At 39.2% G+C, this 23979-nt stretch overlaps 1 protein-coding gene across 2 annotated transcripts in view; it reads right to left on the bottom strand.

The window, feature by feature from the left end:
• The window catches only part of GLRA3 (glycine receptor alpha 3), a 134762-nt gene that overhangs the window by 10364 nt on the left and 100419 nt on the right, over window positions 1-23979 (bottom strand). Inside the window, exons 8-9 of one of the 2 annotated variants that reach the window (XM_017674121.3) lie at window positions 12228-12371; window positions 10035-10079 (exon numbers count right to left, since the gene is read on the bottom strand). In XM_017674121.3, the coding sequence (XP_017529610.1) occupies window positions 10035-10079; window positions 12228-12371 (189 nt within the window). The remainder of the gene's footprint in view (window positions 1-10034; window positions 10080-12227; window positions 12372-23979) is intronic. The other variant, XM_017674122.3, reaches the window with a different exon arrangement.

The raw sequence follows: 23979 nt of genomic DNA, 5'->3' as shown, positions 1-23979 counted from the left end.
GACTAAGTAGGAGATACTCTACATTCTTCATTTCAGAGTAAGTCCTTGAAATCAGTGTATGTTTTAGTACGTCTCAGTTCAGACTCTATATTTCTAGTGCTCAGTGGCCACATGCGGCTGGTAGCAACCACAGTGGACAAAGCAGTTGTACTGCCAAGGATGCAGGTCTCACTGCAGAGAAGTGCCAGCAGATAGCTGGGCAGGGCAGGCTTTCTGGGATCATAGGAGCTGATAATGTTGTTTGACATGCTACAGCGTGCAAGCCAATGTTTTGTGTAAATGCTAATCCTAACTTGCAACAGTGTTGCCATTCAGGAATTACTGGCAGGTGTCTCAATGAGCCCTTTGGGGTTGGGGAAGCCTGGGGTAGTGGGAACTTGTGCTGAGAAGGGGAGGTGCCTGGTTTTCTCACTGCTGGGAAATGGAACAGCCCAATAGGAGTGGCTACGTTAAGGGAAATAGCAGAGACAGGAGGGGCCGTATGGTAATTAAAAATGAGCCTACCCAAGCCTTATCCTCCGACCTAAATTCTGGTAGACGCTGTGATTTGGGGAGACCCTCCGCCATGGGCTCCCCATGCGGCTCTTTCAGGAGGGCAGGAGGGTCTATATAAATCATGAGGACTTTTCCTGAGTTTCCCTGATGGAAAAATAAACAGATCTGGTCTGTTCAGAAGAGAGACCACGGCCAGAAGTGAATCTACCAGCTCTCTGTAGGCGGCTTTGAAGACACGGGATGAAAACCGACAGGTTCCTATGACAGGTTTCCTGGCACGTTATCACCAGCTGGGAGGAAGGAAATCTGTTTCGGTTCCGGCAGCTGCTTCCCTTGAGGAGCGCTGCTAAATCTGCTGCTTTCATCTCAAAAGTGAAACCCAATGATGCCAGTGGAAACAAAACACTGATATGGGTGCTGCCTTCACTCCCTCCGCTGGGGCCGCTGAAACAAAGACTGGCCTGAAGGCTGGGCTCTCCTTACCGGGGTCGGAGGGGGCGCCTAGGCTATGCTGTGGCTGGAGTTCAGGGGGCGGGGTGGGCTCCTCCTTGGGCACCAGTACACAGTGCACGGGGGGCGCGGAGGCAACGTTCAGAGAGAAGAGAAGCTGGGGAGGGGGGCACAGAAGGAGCCGGGGTGACACTGTGTAGTGGGCCCTGGTCGTGGGAAACACTGCAGATGGGAAATCAGGAGCTGAGAGACACCCAGGAGGGGGTACTGCCTCTGGGTGAATGTTGAATGGAGGGAAAGGACACACAGTGAAGGCTTTTGCCATTTCTAGCTTGAACCTAATCTTGGCAGTTGTTCCTTCCCTCAATTTCAGTTGGATGCCCAGAAATGGAAGCCCTTGGGATTGCCTAAACCTTCGTCTGCTGTGACTGTCACGCAGTATGAGATTCCAGGAAGGTAAAGGCCGGGGGCTAGTCCCTTATTAATCTTCTCTAGATGAGCTCTGTCTGGCCTCTCATAAAATGGGAAGGGTCCTGCAGACTGACTACTTCTGTTCACGGCAAAGCCCCTTGTGTCTTCTGCCCTGAGAGACATGGTGAAAACGCGTCAACATTCGCAGAAGGACAAGGAGGCCACTGTGCTGTGACAGGCTCCACTGAGGTGTCCTTTTAATCCCAATCTAAAAAGAAAAAGTCAAATGCTCTGTCTTCATGTGGGGCAGACCCTGTCAAGGAAACCTGAATTCTCCAGCACGTCGTCACAGCCTACCTGGAAACAGGCTGGTCCACATCACTGTCAAAAGTCAAGTTGGCCGCTGATAGGTGATAGTGTCCCTCTCCGGGAAGCAAGTCAAGGAAGGGTTTGGAAACTGTAGCGGCAGATGTGAAGGGCGCTCACTAATCCAGCTAAAATTCAGAGCCCAGCCCCATCAGGCCAGTTCTGGAAATAACCTGGGCAGACCACCAGAAGGTAACTCACAAACCAAAGGGCAAGCTGCCCTCTCTTCTGCACCCCGCTAGGAGACCAACAGCCTGGAGCACTGTTCCAGGTCTGGCAGGTGCATTTTTGGAATTCTGTTGGCCGTACCGTATAAAGTGACTAGAAGACACACTGAACTTGAATGGGGGACAAGGGGAAACCACGAGGGGTCTGAGGAGCCAATAGCCCCAGCTGCCTCTCTGAGGCCTTAAAATGTGTGGACACAAGGGCTCTTTGCTACCAAAATTCAAATAGAGTTCCTGGGAAAAGCTCAATAGCGACACCGTAAGGAGGCAGCTAGGATTCCTGACTAGGAAACTCCCGCGCTGCGAGCAAGGAAAGCCTATTCCAGGGACAGCTTGCCCTCTGGTGGGACCTGTCCCCAGACTCAAGGAACGGCAGGACATCAGACTATGTTTAGGCCTAAGACACCTACCATATCAAGGGTGACGTGACCAGGCGCCCCAAGCTAAGGGCCCTGTTAACATGAAAATGGTATATTCAGGAGCGAGCTAGGGAGGAACTCAGGCGACGTCCGTCATAGCCTCAGAAAGGTAGCCTGTCTGACAAGGGCCAGAGATTCCCAGTCCCAGCTGAGCAGCTCAGGATGGTGTGGACCTCAATGCCCTCTTCTCACTGAGGAAGGCAGGTCACCTGGCTCCCCAGTGAGAGCTCCCACATGCCAGGTCAGGGTGCAGACCACTCCTGCAGTAGAATGAGTGTCAAAGTGAGCAAGGTGAGTCCACACAACGGGCTGACCTGTGTGTGTGGCAGTATTAGAAGACCTGGTTCTTGCTCTCAGAGCAATATCTGCACGTTCAGAGACTCCCGGGCCCCACCCAGTGGCCTTGCCTCGTGGTCAGGCAAATGCGCCCTTGATAAATTGACAATTAAGAACATCTCAGGGTGGGAGGTGCAATTCTGTATAGAAATTTCAGGGTGGAATTAAGTGAGGTCATGTGATCCCTGGTTAGCTGCTGCCCCAGATGAGGTCTAGGTGCCGAGGACTAGGTGTCTGGCCTGGCCATGGAAGTAGCCATGGTAGTGTCCAGGCTGTGCAGCAATGCACAGAATCCTTCTGCTGCCCAGTGAGGCCGCTGATGTACTAAGAACTTGACCTGAATATTAACAAGAGAAAAAACTGCTTGAATATTGCCTTAGGAGTGAATCCCCCAAACACAAAGGCTGCTGCATAGCCGGCAGATGGGCACTTAGGGTCTCTGCCCACGGGTCCTGCAGATTCAAGGGCAGAAAGAGACAGTCCATCTTGGGCTCTGTTTACCCTGCAAGACAAATCACAGCTGCAAATACTATTAATGGATTGGAGCAAGGCATTTTTGTGTTAATTTGGGATAGATCTCACTGGACGAAGGAACACATTTAAATGTTGCCTGTGTATAAAATGGCCCCAGGACAACATAGTAAGAGCAGATTCCATCTCCTCCACCCTGAGACTGGACATTTAAATAGGAATTGAAAGGAGCAATTAAAACATTTATCACTAAGGACAGGACGACAAGGACACAAAGGGCTGGCTGTTGCACTGGGTGTGTGTAGGTCTCGTGGGTGTGAGTCGTGGTAACGGGGAGAGTATGTAGAAAGGTTTCTTGTGATGCAAGTGTGGGGTGAGGTGGGGCACTGAGGCACGACGCTGCCTTTCCCACCTCACCCATTTTTGTGTTCCCTGACTCAGCCGTCCTGGGTCCACAGTTGCATTTGAATTTTCTATCTGAGGGATCATTGCTGCTTATGAAGATCCCATATCTATTTCTTTACACATACGACCTTGTATCTATTCCTTTAAACTAGGAAGCCATGTGCATGCACCCTCTGTGTGCCTGAGCAGCTGCCAGGACTCCCACTTAGAAGATACTTTAACTGCTGCTTTTCATCTTCCTATAAAGTTAGGCAAGTGACAAATGAGATCAAAGCTTGCTACAATGCGATCACATCCTCAAGCCCGTACTCAGAGCCACGGCGCTGTACCCTTTGCTCTTCCTCACATCTGGATATTGGCTTTAATAGAAAATGACACATGAATAACTGAGGATTAATCATCTTCATACAGCATTGGTCATCCTAAAAGGTGGCACCTCATAAAATTGTCATCATTCTATGTGTGTGCAATAATGATAGTCTAGGTGAAGGCAGTGTGTCCCTCATGGGGGAGCACACCACACCTGTCTTGGACTCACCGGGAGGCATTACTGGGATCCACTCTTCCCAATCTCAATTGCAGAGATTCACACTCATTAGCATGTAGGTTATCCCTGGAACCTGCACTTCCAACAAGCTCTCTAGGCAATAATAATGCAGTTAAGCCGTAGATACAAGACTTTCCACGAAGCCATGCAGCTGTCCTAGTCAGCGTGGATTCATGACCAGTTCTTAAATTCCTCTAACATTGCCTAATGTACATTTTAATTGGTATTTTATGAAAACGTACTCTGTAATAACTTTTGTGTTAGTAGTGAACTGTTATTTTACTTTTTAACACTTTCTGTTTTTAAGTAAGACTTTATTTAAGGTTGGTTTTAGGTAAGGCTGTCTATACAGTGAGTATATTTACCTATTTTTATATCCAACTACATGACCCAGGCATATCCTAGGACAGACTTTGGATAATTATATTATAATGTGATTTAGTGCATTATTGTTTTCAAAAGCATCCAGAATATGATTTCACTAACAAATATATCACCAATGACTTTCCCCCTAATTTTGGAGTTGAATAGAAACTCTTAATTCAGTAAAAACATAAAAATGTTTTGTTCAAATGTTTATTGCCTGGCAATGGTAGTAGAAAACAAAGGGTTGAGGAGAACTTCTGCTCTTAAAAGGGAAAATAAGTTAGGCATTTGCATTATTAAAAAAATTGAGCATGCTGTAGGAAGTAATTTTCAAATATTTTATATAGTCATAAAAATATTAGATGGTCCAAATTAAAATCTGACTCAAGACTGACTTAAGTTTCTAATGGTCTGAAGACCAAAAGACCAAGATGTTTGGACAAACATCTAGAACTTTTGATTCAGACACTATGTGTCAGTCAGTATTTAATGTTCCTGAAATTAAAGCCATACAAGTGATAATAAAGATTAAATAGAATAAACTAAAAATGAACAAAAGAATATGGCTGGTTAAAAAGTAAAATTGAAGAAATAGCTTGATTTATCCACAGGTAAAGCCCCTGAGTGTGTTTCAAGCATGTTAGGAAGGTAAGCAATGAAGAAGGTGAAAAGCCGTTTATGTTACAGCTCTTTCTAAAGCAGGGCCTGTTTTCACTAAATTTGGAAATGGGGAAAATGTGTCTGTATTTAGACATCAACACCATACTGTGAAACATTCTAAGTGTTTTTTTTAGTTAGAGAATTATGCCAAAGACAGACCCAGTTGCATAGTGGAACTAGAAATACTAGAAATAGATTTAAAAAGCCCGAGGTTAGATACCATCATTCAGTTGAACTGCTTCATCTTAGTCATCAATGTAAGATATTAGTACACATGTGAAGTAAGAATAACTTCCTGTACTCTCACAGTCCTCAAAAATGACCAAAAAAGAAATCTTATTTGGGTGTAGTAGAGGGCAAAGCATGGAGATGGCCAGTGACAGATAACAAAACATTAAACATCCAACACAATGTGAGTGATGATTAATTATGGGAATTGCTCTGAGATATAAAACCATTAAATATGTTATTTTCATCTTAATGTTTCTCCCCTCGTAGGATCCTTGGGATGTTCTTTATACAATTAACATGTTAATTACATTATCTCAAAGGCCTTTTTGTTCAAATAATTTTCTGTAACTTTTAATTGCTAAACAAAAAAGTGACAAAGGAAAAGTGGAATTGCTATTCTTTTCCATTTACAGGATTCCAAAGTAGGTGGGTTTTGAAAAAAATTACTAGTAAGCATAACTATCAATGGTTTATTTTGTTGGTGAAAATAATCACTTAGAAAATTCTGAGATAAGATGAACATGTGAATGAGTTAAAAATTGTTTTCCTAAAATAAATATTGGCCTAAAATAAAATACTCAGTTTAAGACATCTATGTACATTTCTGTATCATTTAAAAGTGGAAGGCTTACAAGAACAAAGTTATAAATGAGGTTAAAGATACTTTGTTGCTACCAGTCAACTGTCAATATAAAATTGTTTGAATGCATTTGTTATGGATGATATGTCAATTAGTTGTAAATTTGCCAAGTTTATGCTTGGCATGTTGAGTTTAGAATTCAGAAATGGTTTGGAGATCATTAAATACTAAAATGTAAGCTTAAGAAGATGAGTGTTTTAGATGAAATATTGTGAAAATGTAACATGTATTTTAGGGGATTGATGAGAAATCAATAAAAAAATTGTAAAAAATATCTAACTCCTAATTGTGTAGTGATAAAAGATAATATAATAGACAACATAGGTAATAAGCAGTGTATCTATTTTAGTTAAATTTGAGATGGAAGCCACTGTGATACATATGAAATTAGGTTACATACAGATTATATTACTTTATTTAGTATTACTTTCCTTAACAGATATTTCTGAGAAGATAGAGCTCCAGGCAATAGCTGTGTTTAACATAAACTCTAAATACTTGTTTGCAGGAAATAAGTGTTTACAATTTTTGTTTTACTTGAGAGGATGAAATTTCTAATCCCTGTATGTCAGAGTCACTCAAATATAATTTAATTTGAAATTATTGGTAAACTACCTTTCCTCAGGCATGTATCAAACAAATTTGTAGGAAATATTTACCTATTGAAAGAATATTTTATAGTCTGGAATACAGCACAAACTAACCTAGAATATAAAATTTTTTAAATAACATACTGTATATGGGTGCCATATTGCTTTTAACAATGGAGACCCACTCCTTTAGCTGAAATATAGTATATCTATATATATTTATATTTGCCCTAAGACTATGGAACTGACAAAATATTTAGAGCAGGAAAATCAAGTATTTGCCTTAGAAGTTACCTTGAATTGTTTTAGAAATAAGACAGCTAATGAATACGTGAGTAAATAAGGTAGTTATACATTTTTATACAGATATTCAAATGCAGTCAATGATATCTTTATTTAAAAGGGATTACCATCATGCCTAGCAAAATATAAAGTTGGTCAGTACTTCTCAAGTCTATTTTATTTCATTCTTATTTCATTTGTGTATATAAATGATAATTAATATACTATAATAGGTAGGAAGATAGAGGTCCTAGAATTCCGTGGGAACACGTTTCTCCCAGCAAACCATCGCATCCTCACACTGCAGTGCAGAAGAAGCCACATGAAAAGCGTCAGAGCAATCCCAGAGCATCTGTATCCACTCAACAGTAACACATGATCAGAAATACTTGGCATGTCTTTATACTCTTCCAGGACTAAAGAAACAATATCGTGCATGGGAAGAGCAACTTCCAACCAGAATACCTTCGCATCATGCGTACACCCGCACCCGCATGGCCCTGGGAAAGCGCCTCCGACATGGTGCAGCGGCTGCTCAGCACACAGCAGGCTACGGCAGTGTGGGGTGGGGAAATTTGGGTAGAACAGCAAACTTGCGTTCTTTCTCAATAGACAAAAGGTCAGCTCGTACCTTAGCAGAGACAACAGTAGGGCACAAAAGATTGTATAGAATGCCTGTGATGGGCCAAGCCAGACCTCCACGGCACAGTATTTACATCAGCGTAAGTCCCCTGCTGCGACAAACTGTCTATATTGAGGTTATTGCATTTACTTTGCCTCTTCTGCCAAATTAGAGCGTAAGAAAAACTCACGCAAAGCAGCACTCATGAAAATAAAGAGCGCTGGGTCCACAATTCGACTCATTTTGATTGTGTTGATTTAAAGATTTGGATTGTGCAAACCTTTCCTAAGCAAAAATGTATTTAAAAAAAAAAAGAATTTAGTAGGCTTAGAGATATTAGGTTGAGAAAATAGTTTTCAGAGAGTCAAAATGATCAAAATTTGCATGATGATTGGAATATTATAAAAATAAATGGAATGCATACAATTTCCAATGAATGTATTTGCATGGCCACATTTCTTCTTTAAAAATAAATATTTATGGGCTATTGCTAAGGGAAACCTGGTTTTTCATCAGAGTTATTTTTGCATTGCTTTGTAAAGCAGTATTTAACTGAACATACGTCTTCATACTAAAGCTCCTATAAGCATTAACTGTTTAGTTCCTGGAAATTTAAGTACAGTTCATCCTTGAACAACATAGATTTGCCCTGTGTGGATCCACTTAACATGGGGATTTTTTTTTTCAATAAATATATTGGAAAACTCCTTAGGCATTTGTCACAATGAAAAGCTTGCAGACAACCCATGAGGCCTAAAATCTTTTTAAAAATTGAGAAAATGTTAGGTATGTCCAACACTGTATTATGAATATGACTAGTAATATTTAACTTTGCTATAAAATTTTTACAATGATTTATTCATTAGCATATAGGCTCGGCTACCAGAAAGTGATCCCGCTGCAACCTCTGTGAGACCAATGCATGGATCGTTAGACCTGTCAATAAATACGAATTTCTTCTTCACACTGTCCTTTCGATTTTGATATCTCATGTTTGTAACATGTATAGCATCTGCTATGTTCTGTGTCATGTAAGACAATGTTGATGCCAGTACTGGCAGACAATTCACCTCGTAAACGGATGACGTAGACTTAAGGAGTTGGTAAACACAGAACACCACTAAAAACGTATTTTCTCTTCCTTATGATTTCATTGAAAATGTTTTCTTTTCTCTCATTTACCTTATTGTAAAAATACAGTTTGTAACACCTGTAACATATAAAACATGTAGTAATAGACTGTTCATGTTATTAGTAAGGCTTCTGGTGAATTAGTAAGGCTGTTGTAGTTAAGTTTTTGGGGAATCAGAAGTTATACATGGATTTTCAATGGCATGGAGGGTCAGTACTCCAACCCCTGAGTTGTTCAAAGGTCAACTGTACATTTCTCCCAAAAAGGCTACTATATGTGATTATGAAAATTCAATTCCATAAATTATTTTTAAGATTTACAGTAAAGATAAGTAAAGATAATTAGATCATGTGAATTTTATTTTCGGGGTGAAAAAGTGAAGTGGCGAGCTATGTTGGGAAAAATATGCAATTTTAGTAGAGAGGAAAAATAGTTGCGTGACTATGTATTATAATAAGAAAACTTAATAATACTGGGTCTGGATATCTGCTCTGAAAGTGAGATTACTTTAGTTATATGAATATAACATTATGTCTCTTATCTATGCATCTAACGTTATGTCTATTCTTAACCGAGGTGTGTGGCAGAATGATCTGGGGAAGTGTTTTTTAAATACACTTTATCTCAGAAATTTTAGTTTAGTAGACTAGACTGTTTGTGTGTGACTTCCCAGAGTAAATTCTTGGCTTTGGCATGTTTAAATCCAATCACTGAATGTTATATTATGGGCAGCCGAGCCAGCCACTAATGCCGCTCCTGTAGACTACCTACTAAATGTTCAGTCATGACACTTTGGACACTTGCCCTTCAGATCTCTTTAATCAAACATTTCTGAGGATGCTACTAGTGAAACCAAAATCATTCATTTACTGTGAAGAATCCCAACATATCTTAACATTAAGAACAGATTCTAAAGATAGATAGGCTGGGCAAAGCATTTTCTTTTTCCTTACTTTTAGGTCCCTATTTTCTGGCAAGAAGGGCAGCTTTTAGAATTTCTTTGTATAAATAAATTTCCCATGTATTTGGGAACTAATTTTGTCAAAGCATTATGATTATTTCTTCTATGAAGACTGTTATAAGATTATATGGAATATCTGTTTAACATATATTCAAAAATTTGACTTACCAGATAATTTCAGTTAATAGGATGAAGGATAATATTTAAATTTTCTTTTGCTGAGTGATGGAAGACAAATGGAGTTGTTAGAAAACTGAAGTCTCCTTAGCTGAAGGGGGAATGGTGGTTGTTTTAAATGGGTGGCTTTAAATGGGTAAGGGGCTGTGTTTCCCCACCAGACACTGACTGGGTGCAGAATATGCTGTCTGCTTTTTTAACTGATGACCACATTCCTGTACTTAAGAGTTAAGAAAGTGAATTTACCGTGTCTGAGAAACGGTAAAACTTCTCCAATGCAAAAGCTTCTGTCTGTGGGAAGGTAAAGTGACCAAGAAGGATTGAGAAACCAGAGAATCAAGTCATATATGATTCAATATAATTGCATAATTGGTTTAAATTGCACATATCATTTTAACATACAAAGGTATCAATCAATAGATTTTCACATATGCAAAGTATCCACCCCGAAGTACAAAATGAATGAAAAACATTTTTTTCTGCACTAATTCTTAATTACACTATTTGTTCCCTGAATATTTCAATTAGTCATTAGAAAATAATAAGATATTACTATTTTTGCATTTGTACATTTTCCTGGAGTGACAGTTAGAAAAATCAATCTTGCTGTCTTTCTGTGAACTAAATGCATATCAGATATTTTTACCCAGATACTCTTATTGGTGGTAAAACGGAATAAATAGCTGCTTTGGTAAAGAAATCTTTTTAGAAGAAGGAACCAGCATTGAGCTCATAACTTGCAGTTTATTGCATTACCCACTGGTTGTTATGTGTGGTGGGTGTAGAAAATGTCTGAATTCCCAGGCCCTACTTGGATATTTCTCTCTTCTAGTGTTTGCAGCACAGAGTTGATACATTCCAAAGTGCATGGGAAGGAGGAGAAAGGTAGAGAAACAGAAAATAAAAGTGAAAAAGCAAATAAAAATAAGAGGGTAAGTATTACCTGCCTTGTGATTAAAGGTATTAGAAGGAAATTTGTCTTATCAGTAATACACGGGAAAGGAAGGCAAGCCCTTCACCCTGTGATTCAGGATTGTGTGTCCCGTGATAGTGTTTCCCGGGAGGGAAGGGAGGGAAGGGGGAGTGAGAAGGAACAGCAGAAGTGTGAGGAAGCCAGCAGACCGCGGTGTGCCAGGGAACGAGTTAAAAGTTAATCTCCCCATCAATGTGTGTTTCAATACACAAATGGTAAGCTTTATTTTCATAACATTTGATCAGATATAAGCTCAAGCATAGTTTTTTCCCAGTGTATCACCCAGAGTGTTAGAACGCTGATGTTCCTTCTGTGAGACAGTGAACTGGGCATTTATTGGAATAGATGATGATTCTGGGGAGTCATTTCAACAGGATGAAGTCACTGCTTTAGAATATGTTTAATACCAAGTAGGCTCTGCACAGAGAGATCATGGCTGAGTGCTTTAAAAAAGAAAGGTCTGTGACTACATATATTATGGTCAGTAATTTGGAAACCATAAAAGATCCTTAAAAAAAAATAAGTCCTTTGAAAATCCTTAAAAATGCACACTATATGAACCAAACTACTATTTTGAGGATTTCAGTTTATTTTTATTTAATATTCTAATATATTGGATTCTGGCCACAATTTTTGCTGATGTATACAATGGTGATGTTTCTCTATTGCTTAAGAGTCCATTTGCATTTGAAATGTCAGTCAGCACATTCACATTAAAAGAAGTGAACTCATAGTTAAGATGGTCAATAGAAACTTTCTCTTAGAGAAAACGAAAAGGGGTTGATTGAAACTCTGCATGTAAAGAGAGATGACATTTACAGAGGAGAACAACCCCATTCTGTGCATCGAAATGCACTTAGGAGATTACTTCTACGACTCCCTATAGTCTCCTGGTGATGTTCTAAATAAAATTTCTTCTGCGTTTCATGTATCAGAGGATAGCAAGGCAAAAATAGCACTTATTATGTTTCCTTCAAGGATTCAGAAGAAATGTCTTAAAAACATGAAAGTATGCATAGAAAAGAGAACATATAGTTTTGTATGAACCCCGAAGCATTAGTAAATAAGTACTATTTTATGGAAACAATTAAAGGAATTAATTTGATACAAGGAACAGCTGTAATAGTTCCATTTGATGACTTACGTCAAGTAAAGCCATCAGAAACACTTCATGTTGCAATGAAATGACAGGTTTTGCTAACTGAAGCAAAGAGTGATTTTGTTCCAGGAAGTACATTAGAAAAAAGAGGATAAAGTCCTCACGACACCAGATATGCTGTGTAAAATACAACTAGATGTCACCATTTTCTCCTGAAGCTATTTTTGACAACTTAAGTTGCAAATGGACAAAACCATCATTTAGTCTCCGGTCTCCATCTCTCTCTATGCATCTCTATTGAATATAATAAATTTTCTTTCCAGTAAAAACTGGTAATGCAGGCAACCCAATTCATTTAATTGCTTACCTTATTCTTTCTCTTTCGTCGAAATCTCAGAAGTTCTTTGTGTTGTCTGGATACAAAGTTTACAGCTGCATATTCCAGAAGTGCTGAAAACACGAAAAGGAGGCACACGGCCATCCAAATGTCAATAGCTTTGACGTAGGAAACCTGGCCGAGGGAGAAAGAGAGAGCGAGCAATTTGACTTGTACAGTTACGTCCATGGAGAGCGAGACTGAATGTCTGATTCTAAATTATACTATTTATATAGTAGTTTGAAAAAAAGGGAATGAGACCGATTTTTTTTACCAAATAAAAATTTTTCAGGAATTAATTCTGCAAGTTTGTATATTAGTCATACATTAAAACGTGTACTTTCTGCAAACTTTTTCAAATGAGGCATTAGACTAGGCACATAATGAGGCAGGATAGTAGAATGCTTGAGAAGTGCAAACTCACACTGAAATATACATCATGCTGTGGACCTTTCGTGTTTTCTCCACCACAATATGTTTTATTTTGAAATAACTTTACCTTTACAAATATGTTGCAAGAACAGTAAAAAAAACTCCCAAGTTCCCCACTGTGAACACTTGGCCACAGGTATCTATTTATATCTATATTATCTATATTTGTATCTTTATCTATACATATATCTACATGTTTCTATATGTACATCTATATTCTCTATAACTGTAGCTGTATCTATATCTACCTACATTTCCTTCCCTGAACTATCTGAGTATAATTTGCAGACATGATGCCCCGTTACTGCTAAGTATTTATGTGGATTTTCTAAGAGAAAAGGATACTCCCTACATAACCCTAGTAACCCCAACAAAAACAAGACATGAGCATTAATAAAATACTAACGTCTAACCCAAAAACCCATTCCTATTTCACCAGTTGTCCCAATAATGCCCTTTTTAGCAGAAAAATATTGTTTTCTTCCAGTCCAGGATGTAGTCTAGAATCATGTGCTGCATTCTTCATCATATCTCTTTAATCTTCAATGGGGGACACTTGCTCAGCCTTTTCTTGCCTTTTGTGACCTTGAGATTGTCGGTAAGTGCAGAGCAGTTATTTTTTAGTGCCTCTCACTTTTGGTGTAAGTGATGATTCCTCTTTCAGACTTGGGCTATGGGATTTTATTAGGAATAGCGATGCCCTGTTCCTCACAGCGTGTCCTATCAGGAGATACTCAATGTTGATCAGTTGGTTAAGGTGTTGTCTACTAGGTTTCTCTACTATGAAGTCACCAATTTTCCCTTGTGTGAGGATAATTTGAAACTACATAAATGCCCTCTCACTCTTTAAATTTTCACCCTCTAAACATTGATGACTCTTGCCTGAATCAATGATTAGAGTGCTGATTTCCAAATGGTGATTTCCTAACTCAATCATTCCATCTACATGTATTACTAAGCATTCAACAGGAAGGGAAATTTCTATCTCCGTATTTATTTGTTTACTCATTTACTTTCTTTGTCACTATGGACTAATGAATAATAATTTTGTCCAGTGGGATTCATCTGTTTCGATGCTCACATTATCCAGACTGGGTCACGAGAAGCCCCTAGAAGTTAGCCCATACATCCTTTGACAAGGCTCCATCATGAGCTGAGTACTTCTTGGTTTCTGGTGACCCCTTCACCAATTTTAGATCTTTTTCTCCTCCTCCACGCTTGCTGTTTCTCCAAGTACAGCAAACTCAGGACCTGGGAAACTAGAACCCTAGAGCTTGGAACTTTAAAATAAAGTCAAGATTTCACTCCAAAACAGTCACAACTTACTCAGGACATACAACATACTCCTCATGTGATGCAGAATTACAGGCTTCTTTCCATCCCCTCCTGCCTGCTGTCCCTTGGCTCAGTCCCATGCCAACTGGTTGACCACCTGTCAACGGTCCTACCGCCAGCTCTGCTGATGGAACCGTAATTCTGTTTTAAGCAACAATCTCTCCTCAGTATTATTCACTGCGTCCTCTGGGCTCATGACCCCAAATGTCTCTCTCCTGACGACATCCCTCTCTCTACCCAGGCTCTTACTTCACAGCAACCACTGGACATCTCACACACCTCAAGCTTTAAATCGGGCCAAAAATAAGCCAATTATCTGTACCAGACTCCACCATGCAAATAGCAAGCCCACCCAACTGCCTCATCCTCCTCATTGAAAGGCCACGCTCTGTTCACCTAAAAACCCAGAAGTCCTCCCATTCTCTCATATCAAAGATCCAGCCCCATTCATTAAACTTTCTAGCTATTTACCATTTTCTGTCCTCTTCTGCCATTACACTGATCTCAGCCAGGCACTAATCTGGTTCTCAGTCCCTCAGATCTATTCTTGACATAGTAATTAGTGATTGTATTTAAATGCAAATCTGACTGCGTCCTTTCCACTTAACTCTCCTCATTGCTTTCTATTAATTTCAAGTCCGAAATCTGTTTTATGGCTGTACAGCCCTTTGTGCCTGGCTCTGGCTCACATCTCTAACGTATGCTTTCACTGATGTTCCCAAGTTCTGTTCCTAGTGTTGTAGTTACAGAGATGAGCAAGACAGGCATGACCATCTTTAATGGAACTTAACGTCCAAAATGGGAAAAACTTATAATAAAGAATAAGCTCATAAAGGTAACATAAGGAACTGCAATAAAGAAACTACAACAGGTAACGGGCAGGGAAGGACAGAGAAGGAGGCTGTGTTAAATGACAGATTCATGAAGGCCTCGCTGAGGACATATAATTACCATCTTACACCACTTTCTTACTAGCTGTTGGGCTCCAACTACACTTTCTTTCTCTTACCCCTTGGAACCGGAAGGCGGTTGGCGAGCTCCACCCTGTCTCAGCAGCTCTGCACATCCGATTAGGTCTGTCTTGAACGCTCCTTCTTTAGGACAATTGATGTTTATCCTTCAGGTCTCAGCTTAAAAGCCACATTCTCCAGAAAACTTCCTCCAGATAACCAAACCAAGGGGCCCCTTCTGACCTTCCCCACCTCCACTTTCCTCAAAGAACCCCTTTCTCTGGTCACTTGCAACAATGTAGCTGTATTTACTCATGGGCAATCCTCCAAGGTGACTGGAGGGCACCACTTGAGTGCCCCACCTTCAGTCAATTATTTTGCTCCACAATCCTTAAGTGCTATTTTCCAAAAACCTTTGGTTAGAGAAATCTAAAAATGAGTATGTTCTTGGAGATTTCAAAGGGAAATATCCATACTGATATTTTAATGCACTGTGTTGGTAGCAAACACCAAATAATTCACCTTCTTATTGACCTTGCCCTGCTCTACTAACACTGTCCATCTGTGGATCTTTTTCCTTTTAGGCTAATGTAGCCCATGAGCTAAGACAAAGGCCAGGGCTTATTTATCTTTGTATTTCTAGGACTCAGCACAGTGCTGGTTAGATATAGGCTCAGATAATGTTGAATTGATTGATCCATGTGGAATGACTTGGAATTATTGGCCATTTATTTAGAGAAATAAGTATAATAACTAATGTACCAAGGAATGTTCTTAGTAGTGTCCATAGAACTACTGTCCAAAAATAACACCTGCAGCGCTCACAGCCACTGAGGAAACTATTCCCATTTAAAAATGAGGAGACAAAAGCACATTAAAATAACTTGTCATATAGCTACTGCTATCAACTGAATGTGTTCCTCCAAAATTCCTATGTGGAAATACTAACCCCCAAGGTGATGGGATTAGGAGGTGGGGCCTTTGAAGGTGACTAGGTCCTGAGGGTGGAGACCTCGTGAGGGGAGCAGTGATGGCTCCCTCGCCCCTCCCTCTAGGGAAGGACACAGCTGGAAGATGGCGGGTACGAGCCTGGAAGTAGACACATCAGACACAGAACTTGCCAGCACCTTGGACTTCTCAGATCTTGGACTACCTCAGGCTCCAGAACTGAGAGAAATAAATAAAACCACCCAGTCCCTGGCATTTTGTTGTAGCAGCCTGAACTGAGACAGCTGCCAAGTTGCAAAGCTAGGATTTGAATACAACTAATCTGGTTCTAAGCCCGTAAACTTAACTACTGTTTTTATCGCCAAGTATTAGGCTGTCTCTGTTTAAGCTACCACTTCATATTAACAACTGTGAACAGTGAGTGGAACTAGCTCTGTGCACTTTAGTATTCCAGCCTTTTTGACTTTTATCTGACAGTTAGGAGTAATGTCACTATACAAAATACATACTGTAAGGTCCTCCATATTCACTTATGTTGATCCTAAAATCTGACAATCAACTTCCTAGCAGACAATGTGGAAAAGGAGACGTGAACATTGCATTTTCCACATGAAAACAGAGCTAGTTGCTGTGGTGAAGCAAAACTAGATCAGGGAAATATTTTACCCTCTAAAACGCAATGAATATCCTCTCAACATTATTACATTAATTATGATCAAGTGTTTCTGTGAGCTGGGAGACCATTGTCTTCTTGTCATGTGATAATCTAGGAAGAGATCAGCTTGATAAATTATCACTTGAGTGTGCAGGGCTAGGCTACTGCAAAGCCTTTTGTTTTCATTCTAGAAAAATGTTTTATAACATAGGGAAAGGAATATAAGTGTCACTGTTCTGAAGGCTTCTTATATCATGTTATTTTTTTCCAGAAAAACTTTACATTCATTTTACTTTGCCATGTTACCACTAAAAAATAGAGAAAGTCTCTATCTTGTATCCCAAATTAAAATATATATACATACAATTGGATTTACCATTATGAGTCATCCTGGTCACAAAGATTAGGATCAAATCACCATGACCCTGAGAAGCAGTCCTGTTCAGGGAGTTTAGTTTGCCTAAGCATGAATTTCTCCACATCTACACTTCCAGTGATGCAAGGGAGTGGACATGACTAAATTATCGCAAATCATACTTACAAAATTATGAAATATGACCCAGACTACTATTAATCAATAGTTTCTAGGAACAGAAATTGAAAATGCATTTACACACAGCATAACCTAAATTTAGGAATAAGAAATTGATTAATCCAGAACCTGGAGATGGAATGACAGCATCTCATAGAAACCTACATGGAGGCACTCTGTCAGGTAAGTTTTTCCGGAGCCATCTGAGAGAGACTGTTTTTCTTTTCTCAGTCTCAATTTGCTTTTCACTTGAGAAAGGGGCCTAATCAATATCACGGGGTATTGCTCTTGATTAGCTGGAAAAGGCCTTTGAATAGTGGGCTTTGTTCTCCCTTTCATGGCAGTCCTGGGAATTCTCCCGTTCCTAGGAATCGAGTAAACTGATGAGCAGTTGTGATTACGCACTGGCAAGCAAATCAAGTGCACAGCGAAATGCTTTTTCTCTGAGATACGCTTTTTTCCCAGGGATTGTATTTCAGATCACATTGACCATTCTTTGATCTTTGGTTTTGTAAAATCCATAATTTTAATACGCTTAATCTTACATGTCTCCCTGGTGTAAAGCCTGTATAGGGGTTTTGCATTTTGTAATGTTTGTAGGAAAAAATAACATTTGTCTCAAAATCATGCTGAGCTTCATTTAAGATCTACAGCCAGTGAGAGACAGGAAAAAGAATGAGGGAAAAGGAAAACAACGTTTTAAAAGCAGGTGTTGAAACAGCAGCAGACTCAGAGACTCCAAGAAGGAACTAGTGGTTACCAAAGGGGAGGGGTTGGGGAGGGTGGGTGGGGAGGGAGGAAGAAGGGGATGGAGGGGTATTATGTTTAGTACACATGGTGTGGGGGGTCATGGGGAGAACAGTGTAGCCCAGAGAAGGCACATAGTGGATCTGTGGCATCTTACTACACTAATGGGCAGTGACTGCATTGGGGTACGGGTGGGGACTTGATAATATGGGTGAATGTAGTAACCACATTGTTTTTTCATGTGAAACCTTCGTAAGAGTGTATATCAATAATAACTTAATAAAAAACAAAAACAAAACAGGTGTTGACGTGGAATGAAGCTGAAATTGAAAGAGCAAAATGAGCTCCCTGTAGGACTCTAGGCAGTGAGTCACACAGCTCAGGGCTTTACAGGCTTTGACATCTATTGTCCTGCTGGGCTGCCTCCCACAGCAAAGTCCTCTTGATGTCATGGTCCTACTGATCATGAGCCTCCAGCCCTTAGTGAATGAACGATGCTTTGAACACATTACTTATTTTCCACATAAAGCTTTGTATTTTAAGAAATGAAATGTAACAGAATAATAATATAGCCGAGCTGCATTATTTCCAAAGTGATGGACTTGACCCGTCCTTTGGGTCACCAGATAAGAAAAGTGCAATCAAAATGGCGAAGGGATTTTGAAAGGTCACTGAGTTATCTTTGACTTCTGCTTCAGTTATGAGTTTTACCATCATCTCTTCTAGAGGACATGACTCTTATGTTTAACATTTAAAGGCAATTATAAAATCTAGATGCCTCTGGAAATGTTTCTCAGGTGTATGCTGTTAGTTCCTGGTATTTCTTAATATATTATCTTTTTTGACCTGCTCAGTTAAGGTTAAATTAGATTTGTGACTTCTCTCTCCTCTGCATGTTTGTACTGAGGTTTTGTATTTCTAGCACATCATCTTTCTGTTAACCATATACTTCCCTTTATTCTTTTTCTCTGAGGGATAAGACCTTCATTTGTAACTTCAAACAGGAATCAAGAAGACAAACAAAGCCTGTTGGCTACTTTTCAACACTGATTTGGGACCAAAGTCTTTATTCCACTAGTGAAAGGGGAACTTACAACCATTTTTATCTGTCAGGAAAGTTCATGGTATGATTCAGTAAAAGGAGTTTAAGAAATTATTTATATAAAATTCTCTCAAAGTTTCATATACATATTTTGTTTTAAAATTTAGTTTGATGCCAAAACCACAGTATTATGTCATTTCAAAAACTTTTTAAACTTCGTGATATGATTATACACTTTTTCCTAATTGTACCATCAGATTTAAGAATTAAAGCAGTGGCTCTGTCATTATGTCAACTACAGAGGACATGCTTAATAATTATGAATATTCTGCATAATGAGATCTAATAAATCTAGTAAATGTAGAGCCAGAGATAGTCATCAATTTCTATTCTTCTTATAGGACCCACCTCTGCTTAGAAATGATCCATTTAGAGATGATAAATACAACACTAATAAAATTAGATATTCATATGCATTGTGTCTTGTGATCTTAACAAAAAGAGAAAGGAATAAATTATTATTTTATTTTCTGTGCCTTTTTTCTTTTCTTTTCCCTGAGTCAATGTAATATGGACCCAAACTATCAGTATGTCCAATGAAAATTTTTGAAAAACTAAATATATTGTTCTCATCAAATATTGTATTATAAAGTTATGATATATTAAATTTTTTGTCACATGAATACATTAAAATGAATCCACTTGCATTGTATTTGTACTGAACTTGATTGGTTTTGGTTAACCGTATATTGAATAGATATTAGAATACAGTATTTAAGCGGTGAGAACCAAAACATTACTGGCAGGAACAGTCACTGATTGACATATTAATAGCAAAGTGTGATTACCATGCAAAGCCCTCCCCACTTTTCTATTACTGTTCACTTTACCATTTATTCTCCTTGAGAAAAGCAGGGTAATTTTTTGACAGTGAGAACAAAGTTTCTGAGAAGACTGAAAGCTAATTAGATAAGAACACAATGGCGAGTACAAAACCTTCATTTTCTCATCCCCTGTCTTTTCAGTGTCCTCTGACATATACGTCTGTGTGCCCACAGCATATCCAAGGAGATCCTGTGCCCACGGTTCAATGTACATTTTCTAGCTCTTGTAATCACTTCTGTAGTTCGCATCTTCGTGAAAGATACAAACCTAACATGAAAGCTATCTTTCCCGTGTTTTCTAATATCTTTATCTTTTCTAATTCAATATCTTTATACTGTAAGGTAGATATATACAATAATTAAATTCCTTTTCATTTATTTGATTCTCAGGGGAAAAAATATGGTTCCACATAAGTAAAGAGGAATTCAATTGAGGTTTTGCATTCTTTCTACAAACAGATGAAAAAAGATAAGTAACAGGCTCTTGCTTTTCAAGCTAAGAGGAAGTACTAATTGAATGTTTAAAAACTCACGTTATCTTTAAATATCTGCATATTTACTCACTAAACACACATTTTGTACTGATTAAAGCTCTGAGGATAGAAATGCATGAAAGATGTCTTTTCCTCTCAAAAAGCTACTCATGGAGCGTTTCACAGACAAATTGAATGGGGAAAACAAAGTGAGTGGAAATTATTCATGATGAACAGCTTTTAGTGCAGTATTTCCAATTTTCATAAGCTTTAGATTTCTGAATTTCTCTTAAATGTTTAGCTTATTAGCCACCTTTGAAATTTCAAGTGTTTCTTATTTTCTAATCTTTAGTAGCTCTGTTATGAATGAGACAGCCATCGTGGAGGGGCAGAGGGCAGAATGCCGAGGAGGGGCTTCCACCGATCCCTCCGCCTTTAATCTTTCCACCCCTTTTCCCCCACTTCTTTTCCTGAGAATTTACTAACATGGCCAAGACTAGTCTAAGAAAGGAGACAAAAGTTCTAAGAAAGCATTCTTCCTGCGGTTGATAAGCTGATTTATTGACAGTCCTCTTCTCCGTCCTCTCCAAGGCTACCCCATGGGTGGGGTACATTCACCCGCCCCCTGTGACTTACAGGATGAGAACAGAAGTGACTGTGCGCCCGCCCTGAGCACAGGCATTACATGTTTGTGCCTGCCTTTCTGCTTTCCTGCCCTCTTCCAGGGAAAGGGCATGTTGCCGGTCGTGGCCATGTGATTGATCTGCAGGCCCAAAAAATGGGAAGACTAAAGGGAACAGACCAGAATCTGGGTGCCCCTCGTCAGAACTTTGGAAGCTGTGACTTTGTGACAATTCCATGTGGTTGTCTTACTTACAAACATCTCATAGTGAACATGCTCAACCACACATCAAGTACCTCTCTCCACTTCCTCATCAGTTAACTATGACCACCACTTGCCCAGTCACTCACCCGAGTGCCGCCTTCAACTCCCGCCTTTCCTGTAATCCTCAATGTCCAATTCTTAAGCAAATCTGTCTATTTCACTTCCAAATCCGTTTTCCCAAAAACATTCACATCTTTCTAAATTCACCCTCTCCTCTCCTCTCCTGTTGCTCCCACTCTAGCCAGACACTCATCTGCTCTGGTCTATAATAGTTTGCTTAGTAATGTCTCTGCTTCTACTTGTACCACTTCTATCGGATCTTCTCAACCCCAAATAGAGGATCAACCCCAAATAAGCCTGCCTTTCCCCAACATCTACAAAACCCTTCATGGCATGGCTCCATGCACACCCCCACTTTTTCTCACTCAGCTCCAAGCACACAGCTTTGGGGAGTGTTACTAAAGTGAAACAACTTTGAAAAATTGCTGGCAATAGAATGCACCCTCACCCTCTTCTGGCCACCCGACATGGCGTTGCAGGAGGCCAAATAGCTCCACGGTCCAAGAAATGAGTCACAGGAGTGTTCTTGCTTTGGGCTATCGCATGCTTGATTTATTATGACCCTGCAGGGGCCAATACAGCAGGAAAGAGCACAGGGGAGTCTCTGCTTTATAGTTCTCAAGATGCTGCTGAAGAATATTCTGAGCCTTATTTGACTGATGTTCAAGCTCCTTCGCGTCCTACAGGGGATGTATTGGCACACAGCCTGGACAGAACACTAAGCAATTACCATAAATTAATGATTTACTGTTTCTTCCTCTTATGTCTGATAATCCCCTATTATTTCCCTGAGTTTAATTTTGTTTTCCTATTTCCTAGATTTTACCAGTAGGAGAATGGTGGAAGTTTCAGTGGCAAGATGTTCAGGCATCCAAGGGTTGTTTTGTGAGGTTGGGAATAGCAGGTCAGAAGGTGTATGGTTTAGACATCTGTTCCCAAATGCAAGTGTGGACTCCCACCTCTTGTTTTTGTGGCCCCCCAAAATCCCAGAATCAGAATTGCATTTTTCAAGAGACTCTCTATTCTTTTCAATAGTCTCATCCAATACGTTAATTCTTGTAGTTAATTCTGGTTCACTGGTGTCTGCCTTCCTGAATTCTAAGGTACACAATTGAATACACTCAACCTTCTATTCCTTAGCTGTCACAAAGCCTACGATGACATGCTCCCCTTCCCTTAAGATGCCACTTTGCTAATCAATTCTTCTTTGTGGGTCAGAATTAAATGTTACCACATTTCCAGGGGTCATTCTGTCTACATTCTGAGAGATAGAGATGCTTTGTATGCATTTATGTGTATAACTGAACTCATGGTTGAAAATGTATTCCTTTCCTGATCTTTCCTATTTCTTAGGGAAAAGTATGAAGTGTTCCCAGACCTTTCTTTTACTTTTTTAAAAAAACCTTTGTCTACATTCTGTTTTCAGATTTACTGCTGTCTTTATTTCTGCTTCCTCCATTCAGATCTCCATTCTCTCCCAGTTCTGCCTAAATCTCTGTATCCAAATGCCTTTATGCTGTGCCACATAGAAGCTACACCTTCCAGAAATGGAGCATTGTGCTTTCTTCTTTCTGGTTAATAGCCTACAGAATAAATGAACCTTCATTCCTGTTTAACTCATGAGGAAAATCAATGAGTAAACTGTCAATTTCCTTTACGAATTACCTATTGAACATCAACTATTTCTCAGACCCCTCAAGACATTTACATATCTATAAATAAGCACTGAGACTTATTAGTTTAATCTTATAAGCAGATTTATAATTGTCACTTGGAAAATTTTATAAAACAGTAGTTGATATGGATCATTTGGAAAATACAGTGAAATGTTAGTAAAAGCAGACTTTATTTTGAAAAGCAACCATTAAATCTTAGCAAGTCAAAATGAGTATTTTGTCAAGTTCTTCCTATGCTAAGTACTTTTTAAGTAATAAAGTGTCCTGTTATCAACTTTTATTTAGACATTTTAATCCAATAAATTGAATCAGAATGCAACTCATAGTAAGGGCTAAGGGACCCAGAACAGTAGATTATAATTAGCATTGTAGGGAGATAGCAGTTAGTGCACAGGAAAAGTTAATATAATTTTATTACATCTACATCATTGTAATAAAAATAATAGTGAAGCTCATTGGAAGCTAGACAGGATTAGTTAATTTAGATGGAAATTTCTTTCTTAGAAGTCATTTAGGAGAAGAGAATAATTTTCTATTGCTGTGCTGCTAAATAGGTGAAAAGAGCTTCTTATGTTTTATTTCAGCATGTCTTGTGAAAAGAAATATTGGGTCTTTAACAGACCTCAGAAAGCAGTTTATTTGAATTCTGGCAGTTGAGCATGGACTAAAATCATGGTATTAGGTGAACTTTCCTCTTTATTGACCTATCGTTACTTAAAAGGCAGAGGCGGGGAAACACACAAAAATAACAAATGCTGTATTTGGCTCAGGGTGTAGCCCTGGGCTACTCCCATACAATATTTGCGGGAGTGTAATAGTATTCATTTTTCTGGAGGGGAAATTAAGCAATAAATATCAGTGTATGCAGCTATCAGTACAGCAATTCCAGATATAATTTATACTTAGAAAATAACAAAATGTATGTAAAGCTATATACAGATATATATGTGTGCATATATACATATATACACACACTTATATTCATGTATGTAACCTTCATTATGTAAATGTTGATTATTGTGGTAGTCCTAATAGTAAGTATATTATTATAGCACATCCATACCATGGCATATGGGGCCACCACTTAAAGTTACTGTATAGATATAATTTACACACATTTGAG

Source organism: Manis javanica, chromosome 3 (genome assembly GCF_040802235.1).
Source record: "Manis javanica isolate MJ-LG chromosome 3, MJ_LKY, whole genome shotgun sequence".
NCBI lineage: Eukaryota > Metazoa > Chordata > Mammalia > Pholidota > Manidae > Manis > Manis javanica.
Note: the sequence above shows the minus strand (reverse complement) of the source record. Positions and strands in the feature narration are given on the sequence as shown.